Here is a 19,071-nt window from a genome sequence, read left to right as displayed (position 1 = left end):
TGTCATCCTTGACGTTTTTCATTCACCTTACACTTAATTTATTAACATTTTCTAATTTTCGGGACTATTTGGCAGCCTGCAACTATAGAGGACTTCTGAGGACATGAGACAGTTTTCTCAAACAAATAGCTCAGGGGACTAGCTCCAGATTCTGAAAATTCATGCCAGCACCTTAGCACACAGTGCATTCTGCTTTAAAATACCACATACATCCTATGTACCCTTTCAGGCTGTTTAGCTTAATAAACATGTCCTCATGTATACAGACATTTTTCATAGCCCTGGGGTCTAATCTTGGAAATGCCTCATATTTAACTATGTGATCCTTGGCATGTTATTCTAACTTTCAGAGCCATTTTGAGTGATGTACTTAATTGTCATCTAAAGGAACCAAGAATTGACCACCTGCCTGAGTGTACAACTTTTCTAGGTGTTCTAGGAGTCTATCAGGTAATTATCCTTTCCATTATAATACATCTGAAATTTGGGGTGTTGGGAACAGAAACACTTTGCTGTCATTTAAGGCATTGTGGGTAGATGTGCAGCTTCTTAGCTTTGTTTAGGTAAGCTAGAGAATGTGGAAATGCAAGATTTCATGGTGCATCATTTATACTAGTCATCATTTTTCTCAGGAGCCCTCCTTTCCACAAGGATTTATTTGAAAATCATCATCCCAGGCATTGAGATAAATATTGGAGAGAAAATGATCCATAAGATTTTTCCTACCTTTCAGGATCTTGAATGTATAATGGGGAAACAAATGAGTACATGTATTTATATGATTAGTTCTCCAGTGTTATATTTACTACATATTATGAAATCACTGGGGGGAAAAAAAAGCATAAGTAAATCTGCTGGGTGTGTGAGAGTATCAGTTGTGATGGTTTTGGTTCTGTGTCCTATAGGATTGGATTAATAGAGAAGTAACATTTGAATGAGGTTTCTGAAGGTTGATTATGAAGTTTTTGAGAGTAGAGAGGAACCACTGGCAGATAGAAAAGGGTTCTTAAGCCCATCATCTGTGTAATGGTGACTAAACTTCCCTCAGACTTGCAAGACTCCCCCATTCTCTGTGTTTCACACCCACACCAACCACCCAAGAAAAACATAAACCAAAACCAATAACCATAAAAATCCCCAAACAATTGAAACAGTGGTTAATGATACTCGATGCCCCAATCATTTGTACAATATGTGGAATGAAAGTCTTTGTCTTTCATAAAGGAATTGCAGAAATCTGTGTGTACTTTGTGGGTAGTTTAGTAAGGGGGGATAATTATACTAAGGACAATAAGTACAGGAAGGTGGATCTGACTTAATTATTTTATAGATCTCTGCTCAGAAGGCTCTTCTATCTCCCAGGCAGATGGAGTAACCATAGTATGTATATGGGAAAGAACAGGGCATTTGGAGACTTGATCAGAAATGTAGCCCACCCATTGGCTACTTTAACTAGGAACAAAGTAAATGAGTATGGAACACCTGTGTTGTTTACCTCTTTAGCATCAGCCAAAATTAGGTGCCACTCTATTTCCTCTGTTATACTGTACTTCAGTTTTGTTCATTTCAACAAGATGGAAATTATAGACACTAAAAGTCAGAGAAGGATCAAAGGTTACCTTTCAGTTACCCTTTATCCCTAATAAATTAATTGCTCAAACATCACTTGGGTATTATTCTAATTGTTTTCAGCTTTCTGCCTGAAAGTGGGAAATTTCAGTTGTCAGAGTGACCAGGGGCTCAAAGCTGTGTTTGTTGTTTTGGGGCTCATAATTGGGGCAGGTGGTTAGGAGAGTGTCTCCATTCCATAGCTGAGCATCTCTAAGAAGCTCCCACTGATGGTGGTGGTGATGGGGTTGGAGACTGGTTTTGGTGTTGGTGTTAGTGGTGGTGATGTTGATGTTATCTTAGTCCCTATATATAAACTTTGCTGGGGCTGAGGAGGTGGAAGATTTGGCATTAGGATGAGGTCTATTCACAGTTTACCTGCATCCCATTTCTCTTCTACTGAGGCAGTTTTATTAAAGCTTTTAATAAAGGGAAGAGACTTCTTTAATAGGTTAGCGAGACATTTCTCTTGTAGGGCAGCAGACAAAGGCTTAGGGGTTTTACCTATGTTATCATTTCTTAGTTAAAATTGTCTTTAACAACTCTGAGACACATTAGTCAGAATTCATTAATGCTCTCTTACCAAAGGGAAGAAAAGCCATTGATTTTGGATGGAGATGGGGGAAAGTGGTTAGATCCCAAAGGGAGATTTTCCTTGGAATTTCCCACTGCAGTTACTACCTAGGGTTTTTCTTACAGGTCATCTATGAAATACTGTGCAAAATTTTTTTGTCCTTGCTTTTCAGAAGTGAACACAGGCCAACCGTGATAGCTAGAGACTTCTTCTTGGGAGATAGTGAGACAAAGTAAACTATGTCAATTGTTATTGCTCTGTTTTAGGACCTGGAACCCACCTTCTGAACACATGTACCACCCTTACCTAAATTTTATTTCATCCTCAATTTCAAAGAAACTAATGCATATTTGTCTTATTTAGTATTTAATAATATCACTCTTTTCTGACATACTTAAACATAGGCCCATTTCTTCTAGGAGTTCTTTGAGCAGAAATATTGGAGGCCAGAAGAGCTCAGGTTGGTTTGCAGTTCATTTGCTCATTTGTTGGGTTATCTTGGTCAAGCCAGTTTATTTCTCTGAGCCTAGTTTCCTCATAAATAAAATGAGGATATTGATAAAAACCTTCAGACCCTCAGACAGTTAGGAGGAATAAGTGTGAAAGTGCATTGTAACCTACAGAGTGTTATATCAATGTCAGTTGCAGTTGCCTGTCATTACCAAACTTTTCAAGACAAAATCTGTGTCTGGAACATCTTCCTCATTCATAGAGGATGTTTCCATGTGAACAGAACAAAGGAAAGTAAGCATAAACCCAGCTCTCAAAGCAGTGAGTATGTATTCCATCTGCTACTAATAGCATTTACACTAAAACAGAATAATTCACAAAATTATACCAGAACATAAAAGGCAATACAGACACAGCTGAAAGAAATAGTTTCTAGTGAATGTATTAGTAATCCAGGCACTTTTTTTTTTTTTTTTTTTTTTTTGCTGTACGCGGGCCTCTCACTGCTGTGGCCTCTCCCGTTGCGGAGCACAGGCTCACGGACGCGCAGGCTCAGCGGCCATGGCTCACGGACCCAGCCGCTCCGCGGCATGTGGGATCTTCCCGGACCGGGGCACGCACCCGTGTCCCCTGCATCAGCAGGCGGACTCTCAACCACTGCGCCACCAGGGAAGCCCAACCCAGGCATTTTTATGTGGGAGGAAGCTTGCTCAGTTTTCATAGCCATTTATTTTCAGAAAGTTTGGGGATGTGGGTAAAAAAATGACACAACAGGAATGACTTCTTCACTCATCTTCTAGTTTGTATAGAGTTAGTTCGTCCCTCTGCTAAGAACGCTTACCACTTCTGCCCTAGGAGTTTTAACCTTCTTTTGAGGTCGGTTTTGTATGTTAACTACTTTAAGGTTTCCTGATACAGCTCTGCCAAGTCACCCCCACTCCTTACACCTACCCCCAGTTCATAACAAGCACAACTGCTCCACTTTTATGCCTTCAAGGAATTTTCTATAGGTCTTTATAAACTTTATTACATTTTATATTATGCTTATTTACCTTTCTGTCAACTCCACCTTCCTGATGGCTTGTAAATGCCTTATTCCTCCTAATAATAGAATTCAGCAAATGTTTGTTGAATAACTGTGTTTACTAGGTGCGTACTATGCTATTTGTTTATTTAGAGGGATCCACAGATGAATGAGAATCATCTTTCTCTTCAAGGAAAATAGGTGGGAGACATATAAATCCTACTTCCCATTCCTGAGACTTGCTTGCCTTAATATAAACTAATCCACTGTATATATGTACATATCTGGATTTTAAAAATCACTAAAGCTCTGTTCTTTTCATGGGAAAGGGAGAGGTTTCTAGTTTTTATTTGAATGTCTGAAAAATTTTACAAGTCTCTGTGATGCTGTCAATAACGACAGAGCTTAATTCTATTCATAACATTGTTTTCCTCCTGTCTATGGAACTCTGTTCTTTGACTTTATTGACCAGTATTTCTTCATTTTTTCTATTAATGAGCATCTCCTGAAGTCCTACTAAATTTATGCTACATCCAGCACTAACTGTGTGGAAGGTGTAGTGATTGCAGGGCTGGATGGGAATGGAGAATGATGGGGTTGGCTTAATGGCAAGAAGATAACCTGAGATTAGGGTGAATGAAAGCAAACATAGGAGGGAAAAAGTTTGAGAAGTGGCAGGATAAAAGCTCAGGGTCCAGTAGTTCGTCTTAAATGTGCCTGCCTGGAAACGTAGTGAGATGAGTTTATGCTGTTTATTATCAGTACTGTTTATAGCCCTTTGCTTCAAAGTAGAGTGGATTAGAGCAGGAGCAAAGCTCCTGGCTTTGAACTTGTCCTGGCTGAGAATTGTTTTCTGTAATTCCCAAACTGGTTACTGATTTGCAAGGTGGCTGGGTGTGTGACTTTCCCAGCTTGCATTAGATTAGCATTGCAAAGAATACAGGGGCTGACTTTGAAAGCAACTAGAGTGGATGCATAGGAAATTATGGATTAAGTAAGTAATATTTCCGCATAAATGAGATGATATATTTGGAAGTTTTTAGTAAACTTTGAAGGGCTAAATCTGTGTATTGACAATACAACCCTGTGCATGTATGAGTGTGTGTACATCTTTGTAGTCATGGAAGATCTTCTAGGTTCTTTTCTAGTGCAGGCCTTACCCATATTTTGTGGGTACCAATTCAGCCTCTACTGTAATAAGATTCAGGGTCAAATCACAATAATTAAATATACTTCAGCCTTGCTTTTTACATATTAAGAAATAATTAAGAGTCATTATTAAGGCAATCATAAATTCATAAATTCCTTGGTGTATTATGATATGTCAAATGCGTCATCATGTTTATGGTTTATATGTGCTGCTGATGAAATAAAGATGTGAATTTTAAAAGTTTTTATATTTAGCTGTAGAATTTAAGTGCAGTATATGTAAAACATTACAAAAAGCACAGAAAATATAGAAACCCAGGAACCTATCACCTAAATTTAATAGATGTTAATATTTTGCCTCACTTCCTTCAGTCTTCTCTAGTTTGTTTGTAAAGCAGTGGAACAGCATATATATAGTCAAGGCACACCTGCCCCTTTGCTTGTGTCTCTAGGGGTCACTATGTCAGTGCCAGATATTAGACCATATATTTTTACTACAGGTATATGTATCCATAAACATTATATTTTTAATGTCATGCTGACTGAAATAAAAAACATGAAAATATTGCAGTTATTCACATGGAAAACTGTAGTAATTTTATAATTTTTATTTTATTCAGCATAATATTAAAAGCATATAAAATATATCGTTTTGGCATACCTTTCTGCTCTAATAACATAAATTGAAGTGGCTTTCACACTTTTTAAAATATTCATTCTGAATATTTGTTCTCTGTGAACTAAATCCATACGTGTCTTAGACATTTAATTAATTAATGTCAATCAGCTAAGTGTTTTAGAGAATGCATGTTGGTCAGTATAGAATATCTTCTTTCAGTCTGTTCCGACTGTGGTTTACCAGAGTCCAGGAGGGCTGGTTGCCATGAGCAGGAAGAGCTCTTGCTTGCTGAGAAACTGACTCCCAGCCCGGCCACCGGCAAACTATGTCTACAGCCTTCATAAGCCCTTTCTTTCTTCTGGCCCTTATTTTCCTCACCTGTTAAATAAGAGGTTTAACTAGCTCTTCTTGAAAGCACTTTCATTCTGTGAAATATTGGGGAACTTTGACCTGGGCCTCAAGTTGTTAGAATTTGCTGAGAATATATTGGATGTAAAAGAACAGGACTTTCTATTGAAATTGCCGGTTTTGTAGTTGCATTTGAGCCAGGGCTAAGTAGCTCATATTCGGTTTAATATGATTTTGGGGCAGAAATGATTTTTCCATCATAAAACCTTTTCAGAGTAATCTTGACGTCTCCAAGCCCTGCCTGCTTTTTTGTTGCATTATCTCTCAGCGAGGGACAGGGCTGTGTGAATGTGTATGTGAACATACATAAGTGCTAAGAATGGCAAAGGAATGTTTTTTCATTCTGTTTTAATTAAATGTCTTCACAGACAAAGTCAGAGCTGCAGAAAGAAATCTGTAAACTCTGGTAAGCCCTAGAGGACAGTTTCATGAGTCCTACACATTGCAATAGTCTGAGGCTTTGGGAACTTTCCTCTTTAATGTGACGTACATGTTTGGAATAGAGTAAGGATATATCACCTAAACTACACGTCCTTAAAACAAACAAAACAGCATTTTTCATGATAAGAGTCCTTCATATGTATGTTTGTTTTAAGAAGCAGAAGTTTAAATTACAGTTTGGAGTGGAATGGACCTTTAAGACCATCTCTTCCTATTTGTGTCTAAGAAAGTAGTTCAGGAAATGCTCTTGCCTGGCTCTCCAGATGGAGGCAAAGTTAGGGGCAGATGCCTGGTACCCTCCAAGGTTCCCACTGTCTTTTGGTTTGCAGGCTCTCTTTAGGCAGCTCTATATTTATAGAGACCTAGAGAACCAGTTCTAACTTGTGTCTGAGGGTGTGAACCCATTGAAGAATGTGACTACACTTAAAGTAGAGATCCGCTCCTGCCTAAGGGACTAATAAAGGTGTGTTTTTCCTTTAGAGCACCAGGATACACATAAGTCTCTGGGAAAGGATCCTCTGAATCCCAGATGGCTTAACTCCTCTGACCATGCAAAAACTCAGATTTTTCTCAGCTGCAATGTGTGAAACATTCTTGTCTCTTATTATTACAGCAGTCCTTTATAGAAGTGGGTTAGAATTTCTGGGCCTCTGCCTTCTGATTCTGTGATTAATTTCCATAGGCCAGGGACCTAACCATTATTTTGTGACACCTTGTTCTTGGCCCTGAGCAGGTACTATGTGGATTTTTGTGAATGAAGACTTTATACTAACTAGTCACTGTTTTGTGCATTGCGAGTTATAAAGTTGATCATCCTAAAATATTAGGTTGGAGTCTTTGAAGTCCTGAACAAGATCTTTTTCTTTTTATGTTAAAGTAGTACTAATGAGCCTTTCTGTCTGCCCTTCTCCCTCATCCTCTGCAGTGTGCCGAGATTTTGCTGTCCTGGAGGACCACACCCTGGCCCACAGCCTGCAGGAACAAGAGAGTGAGTAATAGCCCTCTGCGTGCTCCTTCAGTTTTCTTTTTTAGTGGTAGCTTGAGGCAGATTTCTCAGAGTGAGGCAGGGAGAAAACAGAGTCATCGGGTTATATCACCCATCCATCCTGAGGGATCTGTCTAGGCAAATGACACCTCAGTGAAGAATGAAGTTCTGGGTGTTTTGAAGTCAGATAGCTGCTAGGGATGAGAAGACTGTTGGATGTATCAGAGGAAAAGAGGGACTTGAACCATTTCCTTTGCCTTAGTGCTATAGGAGGGAGATAGTGGTTATACATGCATCGGGGGTGTGTAGAAGGCTGGCAGAGGGATGGGTTCCTTCCCCTAGAATAGGAGGCCTGAACATCTTTTCCCAGGCGAGGGCAGTGTCTAGCTTGTAGATTTTTCTGAATTTTTTATGTATGTACTCATGAATAGTAAATCTAAGTTATATGTGTTATACAGAAGTACGTAAGTATGAATTTGTAATTTGTGAATCATTAATTCGTGTGTCAGTATTGAAATAGTATTTTATAAATAAGGTGGCAACTTGTAGAGCAGAAAGAGCACTGGCCCTGGTTTTAGATTATTTGAGTAGAAGTCCTGGCACTGCCACTGTTTTATCTTGTGCCCAATACAAATTACTTTAACCTGTCTGATTCTCTTTTTCTGCAATGCAAAGATGAAAATAATAACTCCTGTGCTGCGTATTATATAGTGTTATTTAGAGCATAAGATGAAATGATGGATGTGAAGCCCTTTTTAATGGAAAGGCTCTTCTTAAGTTTATTCTCAGGTTTATCATTAATAAGCCAAAGCATTATAATTCCTCTCTCCAATTTTACTATCCAGTTGAGCATCATTTGGCATCGAATGTTCAGCGGAACCGTTTGGTCCAGCATGATCTCCAGGTGGCTAAGCAGCTTCAAGAGGAAGACCTGAAAGCTCAGGCTCAGCTGCAGAAGCGCTACAAAGACCTGTGAGGACTTGGGGACTGGGAGGGCATCATGCCCGGACTGGTTTTCTCTGTGGAGTCAGCAACCAGGGCAGGGAAGAGGACTCTCCATCTGTTCCTCTGATTCCTTTCACTATTAGATTACAAATCCTACAGTGACTATCCCATAGTTTTCTTTGAATTAAAAAAATTGTCTTTGTTGTTGGAATACTTTACTAGGTTTTGGGACATGTGGTTTCTAGTGTGGACCCAACACTCTTCACTGATGACTTTGAGTCATTTGGTCCACCTCTCTGACTCAGTTTTCCTTACCTGTACAGTGGGCAAATGATCTCTGTCCCCTCTGCCTCCTGGGCTTTTGGGGGGAATCCAGCGAAATACTGGATGTCAAAGAACTTTATGAGGTCTTTTGGGTTCCTTTATTGTTTCCTAGCAGTGTTTGCTACTCCTATTTTCCTCGAACCCCTGGCTTTTCTTTTTGTGTGGCTGCGCCGCACAGCTTGCAGGGTCTTAGTTCCCTGACCAGGGATCAAACCTGTGCCCCAGCAGTAAAAGCACCACGTCCTAACCACTGGACCGCAGGGAAGTCCCAAACCCCTTGCTTTTTAAGTAGAGGCAGAATCTTTTGGAAAGCTCTGAATCGTACCCGTAGTTCTCTTCATAACTTCAGTGTCTGACCAAAGTTATTTCTCTGTCTCCTCCTAAATGGAGAGATCATGTCTAAGGTTTCTTCCAGCACAATGACTTTTTATTCTTTTTCATGTTTTAAAGGCTCACAGAGTACCTTTCTTCTTTGAGAGAGGCTCCTATACCTAAATCTCTAATGGTGGATTTAACCACAAAATTGTTTTGAGGAGGAAGGGGTAAAGGAGGAAGTGAAGGGACCCTTCTATTTACTTTCGTTGTCATGTTTAAATAAACAGGATAGCCTATTATTTTTGCTGCCTTTGAGGAAGGGTTTTTCTATTTTATTATTTTCAGAGAGGACTTTATTCGTGATTTTATTCAGCTTCCTTATTTTGTACATAAACATTCTTACTGACTCTTGCTAATAACTCTGCCACCATGAAAGGCACCAGAGAGCACAGATATGAATAAAACATAGCCATTGCCTTTAAGGGACTCAGGGGAAATAAACTCTGAGCGTTTGCCAAAGCAACACTCAAATTTGTGAAACATTCCATATTCTTAAAACTAGATTAATAAACACTTTTTGGTAAGTTTAAAAAAAAAGTAAGTGAAAAGAGGGTATGGAAATAAAAAATGAGTATATTTTTATTTTCAATTCTGTGGTTTGAATGGTTCAGAATCCTTGAATGTTAGACCTGTAATATGAAGTCATTAAGTCCAAAAACTTTTATAGCTGATAAGACGACATAAGAGTGCATGATTCACTGGTTAACAGTGGCAGGACTGGAAATCAGGTCTCCAGGCATCTTGTCCAGTGATTTTTCTACTGATTCTAAAAAAGCTTGCCATTTCTGCTTCTGGCCTGTGTTCTCTATCTTGTATTCCCTTCCTCCCTTTCTGTCCTGTATGTGTGTTATACACATACATACATACCCCCATGTGTGCACACATCTACTTTCACCTACATCTATTTCCCAACATGTTGAAAGTGACCAGTTCTTTATACAAATGAGAATAGTCTTCATCCCCTCAGTTTTGTTAGAATAGAATGTATGGATTTCGATTCCTCCAGAGAAGTTAGGATATTGCCCCCAACACCCAACACTTTTCAGTTATAAAAGACTGCCATTAAACATGGAATATACAACCAAGACTAGATTAACTGAGTACTTTAAGTTCAACTGGCAGGGGGAGAATAAGAGGAAATATTTGTGTAGCAAACGAACTGCATATATAAACCACAATTGTAATTTTGTTCCAGCATCTTTTTAGATAGTGAACTCTAAACGTGCTCTCTCTCTCCTAGTTAGCAGTTAAAGGTTGTAAAGGCTGTGTAAAGGTTGGCTGCCCAGCACTATCACACTCTAGAGTTATAAGCTGCCCAGTGACTTTTCTTGAAATCTGCAGCCAGAAGACTGGTGTACCTGTAGCCATCTCTGAGAGATCCAAACCCCATTTTCTGTTGGAACCACTGTTTCATAGGTCCTGTTTTAAAGGATCTATTTCTCCCACCAAAATGATTTGTCTTGTTTCTCCCACCAAAATGTACTGTCGGCTTCTGAGTGCAGGATGGAGATTTATTTATTTTCGTATCCTCAGTGTTGAGCGTGGTGCCTGGATGATAGCAGGTGTTGTTTGAATCTTTTTGAATGCACAAACGCCAAAACAAAACAAAACTGTGGTAGCAGCCGTATTACAACATTTGGGCTTTTTAGTGGCCAGAGTATTAAGAAAACTGGCATCAGCCACAGAGGTTTCTCCTGGGACCTAAAGCTAGGGAATATACATTGGGTTTCTTTTCCCCCCTTTTTAAAAGTTTTATTGAAACTGAAAAAAAATGCCTCTAATTAAAAAATTTATAAAAATCATTTTAAAGTCATACCACCACCTCTAGGTGGCCACAGTATTATTGACATTTTAGTGAACTCACTCCCAATTTTTTTCTGTACGTATTTGGTTATTTGTGGACCTTATTCTCATAGTATACATCTCCTTTGAGGGAACATGCCTGTCTCTGTAAAGCGACCCCAGTAGGGTGAGGTGATATGGTAGTATAGAAAAAGCCTGGAGCTTTCCGTTGTAGTGTCTGGGTATTACATTCTGATTCTACCACTTATTTTCTCTGCAATCTTAGGGAAATGATTCCACTACTCTGGGCCTCAAGTTTTTTCATCTGTAGGATATGACAATATCAACCTCTTTGCATCATTATTGTGAAGATTAAGTGAGATAAAAATATGCACTGGCTCATAGTGAGTATTCAGGAAATTGTGTTTAGGAAAAATCATTCCTTATGTTCTTTATTCATGCTGTTTTCACCTTTGTGTTTTAGTGAACAACAAGACTGTGAAATTGCTCAGGAGATTCAGGAGAAGCTGGCTATTGAGGCCGAGAGACGACGCATTCAGGAGAAGAAGGATGAGGTACAACTTAGTTAATGCCCCTCCACCCCACAGAGGAGGGCTGCTCAGCTCCAGAGCTGTGACTTTCTGTATTCACGGGCTCAGTGTAGGGTTGCTGGATGCGCAGAAGAACTCTCCCCTTTTGGGGTGCATAGTCCAAGTGTCGCCCTCCATGAACCACTGTTTATTGCCCTTTGACCAGTTGTTTAAGTGGTGAAATCTTAAAAGATGATAATGGATAATTTGACATAAATTGTGAATTCGTTTCCATAGGGCTACTGTAACAAATTACCACAAACGTGGCTTAAAACAATAGAACTTGGGCTTCCCTGGCGGCGCAGTGGTTGAGAGTCCGCCTGCCAATGCAGGGGACACGGGTTCGTGCCCCGGTCTGGGAGGATCCCACATGCCATGGAGCGGCTGGGTCCGTGAGCCATGGCCGCTGAGCCTGCGCGTCCGGAGCCTGTGCTCCGCAACAGGAGAGGCCACAACAGTGAGAGGCCCGCGTACCGCAAAAAACAAAACAAAACAAAAAAAAAACAATAGAACTTTACTGTCTCACAGTTCTGAAGGCTGCAAATCGAAATTAAGATGTTCGCAGGGCCATGCTACCTATTAGGAAAGATCCTTCTTTGCCTCCTCCTAGCTTCTGGTGGCTCTTGGCTGTCTGGCATTCCTTGGTTTGTAGTTGCATCATGTCAGTCTCTACCTTTATTGTCACATGGCCTTCTTCCCTGTATCTTTTTGTCCTTTTGTTTTCTTATAAGGACACCAGTCTTTGGATTGAGGACCCACCCTAATCCAGTATGATCTCCTCTTAATTATATCTGCAAAGATCCTATTTCCGAATAAGATCATGCTCTGAAGTTCTTGGTATAAATGAATTTTTAAGGGACGCTCCAGCTCAATACTGGGTGTCTGTCTGCGGGTTATTCCCACAACTTTAGGGAGAGCAGACCTTGAGTGTAGCCTGAACAGGAGTCAGGGACTGTTCATTGCTCTCATTCTTTTTTGTTAATGGTTTCACTCTCCTGCGATATGCTGCCTCAAAACAATGATCTGTTTGATTCTGTATATATTTTTAAACTGTGTTGTTTTTAAAGCTGAAAATGGTTAAAATTAGCAGTAGTGTATGGTTTGTGAGAAGACTTGAATTTGCGCTTAATGATCACTTGCTTTTGTGTTATGTTTTCAGCATTTCAAATGGTTCCTTTTCAATTTACATTGATTCTCTGTCTGCTTTTTTTACACCTATTGTGCTGTTCTTGGCCATTGTCTTGATTTATAATAAGGAAAAAATGATTTATTATTTTTAATAGTAGAACGACCATATGGTATTTTGCATACTCAGAAATACTTTTCAGGGTTAAAGTGGGTGCTATTAATAAGTACATAAACTGGGACTCTCCTGGGCAAACTGGCACATACGATCACCCTATTAAATAGATATAATCAGGGTTATCAGTGAACCAGCCTGCATCTTCTGTTCCTCCACTGAGCCATCCTTGTTCCTCTGGAACTCCTTGTTCAATGCCAGGTGAGTGTGAGACGCCTGGTGTGAGCGTATTAGCTATTTCTTTAAGAAACAAACCATGATTATGTGATGATCAGAGTTGTAAGTAGGAATTAAGGATTCCTTTTCATCCTTCCTGTTAGCAACACAGGAGCTCTTTCTTACTACAGGATGTGTTGCATCTCTATAGTCAAGACTGCCTTGGAGATGAAACTGGCAACCGAAAGAAGTGGTTATGTTTTGTAGACAGAAAAGCTTCTATTTTAAATATCACAGAGTAACGAAGTCGGCTTCTTATAAATGCTACTGGTGTCCTGTAATTCCCCCCCCTCCCCCCACCCCTTTCGGGGAAAAACAGTATTCGGGAAACCAAAATACTTTATTTTACGCATGTGGAATCTAAATAGCAGTCACAATAATCTCATTGTTACACTATATAAAGTGTGTAGTGTAGTGAATAACTGCGTTTATCAGATGAAGAAATTAAGTCTTGAAGAAGTAAATGACTGGTCCCAAGCTACAATAAGATGCCAGAGAAATGTCTGTACAGTTCAGTCTCCTGACTGACCGCCTCTGACCTGGATGTACTGAGACACAACATAGAACACAGAGACTTTGGAGTTAGACTATCCTGGGTTTGAATCTTATCCATTTAACTTTTAGCTGAGACTCTCAGCATCTCACTTAACCACGTAGAGCCTCAGGTTCCAAATTGAAGAAGTCCATGGTAATTCCACACTTACCCCAAAGGGCTGTTGTGAAGTTTAAATAAAATTAAGTATATAAAGTCTCTGCCACATATTAAATTAATAGTTGCTCTTTCCTTTTTGCTTTCTTGCCAGGTGTTTTCCCCACCATTCTGCCCCTTACAACAACTCTGATTTCTCTTACAGGGAGATAAGCGTGAAATTAGAAAGGGGAAACAATACACAGGCTTAGGTGTGTTCTAGTGTGGTCTGATCTGAGGGATCTTCAGGAGTTTATGCTTTGCTGCTGTCCTACTACACTGCCTTCCACTATTGTTTGACCTACTGCAATGTTCCCCCTTCCCCAGTGCAGTGCAGTGAGAGATGAGAAATCCAGTTGTGGACGTTTAGTGAGACTAGCCTTTAAAAAACTGCTTTCAGACTTTTTTGACTTTTCACTGATGCCTTAGATTAGATGGCTGTCCCGCCAAGATGTTCTTCTGTTGTAGAAAAATGTGACTTCCAGCTGACTAGTATGTTGTAATATTAAATAAACAAAATCTGCGTTAGTAAAGTTTGATGTTGAAGGATGTATGATAATCCTTATTTATTTTAGTCCAGGGTGCCTAATAGGGGAGACTAAGACAATTGTGCTGATTTTTCTGTCCAACTTTGCATTGCCTGTTACTCATCAACGGTCCGAATTCTCCCCCCTCGTCACCGCCCCCATGCTCTTCTGCTTCCTTGTAGAGTCTGCCTAGCTAATGAGTTCTTACTGAACCGCAGGGCTGTGGAAAATTCCTCTCTGGATTTTCACCCAAATCTCTTTTAGAGATTTTTGGGGTCAACTCTCTTGGGTAGTTCCTAGTCCCCCAAAACAGATGTAGATCCAAGGCCCCTTTCCTCTTGGGACAGATTTTTTTCTGAACAACATTGTTCCTGAGTAGCGTTATACGACTTTGTGTGGGTGAATTAGCATGTCTAGCTTTGTTATGGTATAATTTTATTGTGTTTTTTAACAGAGCACAGATGTAAGGAAGGTAGCATTTCCATTGGGGAGACAGATGTAGAAAAGTTTAAAAAAGATCCTTTGTATTCTTACCAGCATTGTGGCCTCTCCCTCCTTCCTTTCCCTCCCTCTTTTCTCTCTTTCCCTCTTCCTTCCTTCCTTCCTCTCAGTGCCCTGTTGAAGGGGCTTGTAGCCTTTGGTAATACTGGACTGTATGAGTTTGTGATTAATATGGGGGGATTAATTTTATTGGGATCTTTCTCTTTGGTCACAGCTTTAGCATTTGTCAGTGTTGTTTAATGAAGCCAAGAAATGTGTGTTTAGTTGATTTAACTCAGTTATTCTTAAATAAAACTCTTAACTAATTGTGTGTGAATTTATACATATGTGTGTCTTTGAACCTAGGTCCAAATATATGTGAATATGAAACTATTTTAGTGAAAAACTTTTTTTTTTTTTGCGTAAATAAACAGTAGCATGGCCAACCATGTTATGAAAAGTCTGTGGCACTAGTCCAACAATTTGGAGCCATTTATAATGTGAACTGTTCAGGGATAAACTTAGTAACCAATTTACATTAAAAATTAATCTAGTGTGAGGCACGGTACTTTTTCATAGCATTCTTAAGGTCATTAGTAATTTGTGTTCTAAAAAAATATTTATATAAGTTGGTAATATCTAGAGAATAGCTCAGATAATAATAATTTTAGCAACTGAAATTTTTTCCTATGTTTTGGCACTTTAGAAATAGGTTTATACATATATAGCCAGATGGGGAGTGAGTGGGTTTCTTCTGGTTGAGAAAATTCTTCTCTCTTTTTATCCTAGTTATACTGATGTTTTTATAGCAATGGAATTGGTGTTACCCTCTTTTTCTGGTCTTATAGAGTAACCCTTTTGGGATTATTCCTGCTTTGAGTTCCCTACTGAGTTAGATGTTAATATATTAATTGCTAGTTAATAAAAGAAATTTAGCAATCTAATGGAATGGCTTCCTTTTTTTTGTTCTTCTGACAGTCATTTGACAATCACATTTTCAGATCTCCTTTAGCTTGTCTTTATACCCAAGATTTTCTCATTTTGAATCCCAGTACTATTGTATGATAGAGGCGAAAACTTTAAGGGGGAAGTAACCCTGATATAAAATCATATAAACCATAAAAATACCCTAAGGGATCCAGCACCACAGTTCAGTAATTTGTCTTCTACTTGAGAAAGATGCGTGGGGTTCCTCTGGGTTCCATTGCACCTTGATTGTATGAATGCTTCTCTTAGAGCACCCATCTTTGCGTGTCTTACATTAGGTTAATCACTTTTCTTCTAGCACTTAATAGATAAGAACATTAACGATATTGACCACATATCTTGTTTCCCTATAGGAGGTCTCTAGCAGAATGTTTGACCCATTGAAGGGAATCAGTAAATCTGTGTTTTTCTTAAAATAACTTTCCTCTAGCATTCCAGGGATCCTTACCTGTGCCCTTACTTATGCTCACAGCTTCCAGTATTCCAGAGTTGAGTGTTGTTTCAATAAAGGTATTTACTAGAAAGTCTTGTATGCAACAGAGTTGTTTCTACATATTAACCCAAAGTAAGTCTACCTGATTAATTAAAAAATAATTGAATGTGACTTCAAAAGGGCTTATGAGTTCTTTTAGATTTTTTCCCCAAGTTATGTTTTATTGAACACTAGTTTCATAAGGTTTATATTTTTTTATGTAACAAAAAGGCATCTGTCACGAAATAAATTTGGAAATTCCTGGGTTACAGGAAGGTAACAGGTTACTTTTCTTTTATCAAAGTGTTAAAATGAGCTAATGTGTTTAAAGAGTTAGATATAATACATGTTTTCTGTTGAATGCTTTCTGGTTTATTTGGAGAAACTTTTGATACCAGTGTTCTCAGAAACAGAGCTTGAGAAATGCTGTTCTAGACTAACCTTTAACAGGAAGGAGGCTGAAGACTAAGGAGGTTGTTTATGTCAAGGGTGACTAAGCTGCATCCAAGCATTGTGACTAATAATTGCCATCTTTAGCTTGTTTCAGGGGAAATTTTTTTATATTGAAATCACCTAACTAAACCCATTGTGCAGTAATGTTGGAGAGCAGGGAAGAAAACTGACTTGGGCTAAAGCACAGTTTATAATATAGCAGCAATTTTCCTTTCACTCCTCAAGTCTAGCTAGCTGTTCTTCTCAGACAGAAGAAGCTTACTCAGAAAAGAGCTGAGAGGTTAAAACAGCAAAGGGTTTGGGTGCTAAGGTGCATGACACATTATGATTATTATTATTCTACTCGGTTAAAAGCCCTCCTTTTGACTAGCTAATGCATTGTACAAAAGAGGCATCACCTTTGTTTCTCTTTGGTTCAACTTTGGCTCTTCACATTGAGAAGGCTTATTACTATGTATTAATTAGGACCAAATTCAATAGCAGCAAAGCAATTATAAAGTCCCTGGAGTAGAGTTTAATAATTTCTACTGGCAGTTGGACCTGGTAATTTTCCTTTATATTTTTATTCAGTTATATCAAGGGAAACTTTTTGTTTTCAGTAAAACAAACCACTTAGGAAAATGAATGTTGGGTGCTTAGTAAACATGAAAACTCAGGGAAGTGTTTACATTTTCTTCCTACTTGTGCAGTAAAATAAATAGGGATTTGGGAAATTCTGTAACAGGTATTACTTTGGCGAGAATAAATTATCTTGTCACACCTCTCTCTTTTCCTAACTGACTGGTATATTGCTTTGCAAGACATCAAATAGAATGAACCTGGCACAGGGGATGGCACCTGGTAACACTCTCAGATTTATTACAATGGTGCATTAGGGTGTCAAGACATTTGACTTTAAGGTTGAGTAGTTCAGACTCTATTTTACAGATAAAGAATTCAGGCCCAAAGAAATCCATTTTAGTAGTCAATGTTTCTGTCCCAGTGTCTCTAAAGCATCTCTGACTTGAACTGGAAGAGCAAAAGAAAATCATCATATTCTTTAGGTTTAGGGGATTTTTTTCCATCAGAGTATTAGAAATTCAGATTTCTTTGCATGAAAATTATACTTGTGTTTTAAGTGGGACTGTGTTCTTTACCTTTCATTCTGAGCTGCGGTATTTTGTGAGTGCTTTTACATGGATTACTTATCAAATATATATGTATATATTTTACAGACTTATGAGAAGTTTCCAGCATAGAAATCAGTTAAAGGATATATGTTAATAGTATATTTATAAGTTTGAATTTAGGCATGTACTTAACATAAAGTCAGGTTTGTAAGGCTATTTTGTGAGCATTAAAAGCCAAGTATATGGATAACGTTTGCTAATTTACCTAGCCTCAGTATCCAACTTACTGCTCCACTGATATAAGAGAAATTGAGTCATTCAGATGAATTTTATTTGCCTTGCAGTCTTAGTATATTCTTCACATTGACTTATTCAGAAAATTGCAAAAAGAAGAATAGTGATTAATTCTTGCCCCAAAATTTGCACCATTTACATCTGAGCACATCTTATATTCCTCATTGTAAATATAAAGAAGTTAGCCCCTCAAACTACCTATGGCTATTATTACCATTTGCATCGGTGAGTATTGTTGTCATATTTGTAAGATCTTTAAGAATCTGATAATGGCTAGGGATCTTTTTTCCAAAAAAGTGTACATGAATAAAGTTTATGTGCTATTTTATTGGGTCTTTCATAGAAATAATCTTCAAATTCAGAACACTGTCACTTTCTAGCTCAAAACCTTTAGGAACCCCTCATCCCTTACATTACAGATGCCAGACTTCTTAAGATTGTCTGTAAGGGGCGCCTGTGATCCAGCTTCTGCCTGGTTTTTTAGCCTCACCTTTCTCTGTAACACCCCACATCCAGTGTTCTAATTGGACTATTGGTTCTTCCCTAGATTGATGCCCATTAAAATATTTATAACTTTGCTGATGCTGTTCTCTGTTCTTCCCTTACCCGTTGGAATCCAGTTCTTTGTTCAAAACCTAACATTAATGCAAAGCCTTGAACTAATCCGTTTGAGTAGAAATAATATTCCCTCTTTTGTGCTCCCATAGACATTTTACCCTCTTTTTTGAGGCATTTATAATTCAGCTGTATTGCAGCTATTTGCATATACCTTTGTTTTCATGGGGGACGGTAATCGTTTAGGGGACGCAGTCAGAATGTTATTACTCATCACTCAGTAACTGCTAAAAACTTGCCTGGAGATAGAGCAGAGGGGAGACAGGAGGAAGACTGTTTTCTCTTTTTTATTAGTTAAGACGGTGGTCCTCTAATGCAAAGCTAAATGAGAACCAACTGAAAAATTCTTTTAAAAAAGTTTTCAAATTACATTGTAAATACAGTTTATAAAAGTTTATAGATTATGGTACTCTTCCTCATTCAGACTTAGTGAATCATCATCTTGGAAAAAGGGCCCATAAATATGTATTTAAAAAATTCTGTTCTATAACCACCTTTAGGAACATTACATTTGAATGTCTTCAAGTTAAGTTAGATTTAAATTCAATTAAAAAAAACCTTTCCCCTTTCCCTCTCATCTGGATCTTGTGCCCTTCCTATTGAGCAGTCATCTGTGGCATTTGGACAGAAGGAGCTTAATATCAGGAAGTCTAGAG

The 19,071-nt window shown here is 38.6% G+C and overlaps 1 protein-coding gene across 1 annotated transcript in view; it reads left to right on the top strand.

The window, feature by feature from the left end:
- The window catches only part of CCDC50 (coiled-coil domain containing 50), a 65,929-nt gene that overhangs the window by 18,714 nt on the left and 28,144 nt on the right, over window positions 1–19,071 (top strand). Inside the window, exons 2-4 of the mRNA XM_022569547.3 lie at window positions 7,199–7,261; window positions 8,104–8,230; window positions 11,169–11,259. Coding sequence (XP_022425255.1) covers window positions 7,199–7,261; window positions 8,104–8,230; window positions 11,169–11,259 — 281 coding nt within the window. The remainder of the gene's footprint in view (window positions 1–7,198; window positions 7,262–8,103; window positions 8,231–11,168; window positions 11,260–19,071) is intronic.

This window comes from Delphinapterus leucas, chromosome 4 (genome assembly GCF_059928025.1).
Source record: "Delphinapterus leucas isolate spDelLeu-1000000601 "Yukka" chromosome 4, BTC_Dleu_Yukka2, whole genome shotgun sequence".
In the NCBI taxonomy this organism is placed as follows: Eukaryota; Metazoa; Chordata; class Mammalia; order Artiodactyla; family Monodontidae; genus Delphinapterus; species Delphinapterus leucas.
This window is presented reverse-complemented; position numbering and strand designations above follow the sequence as displayed.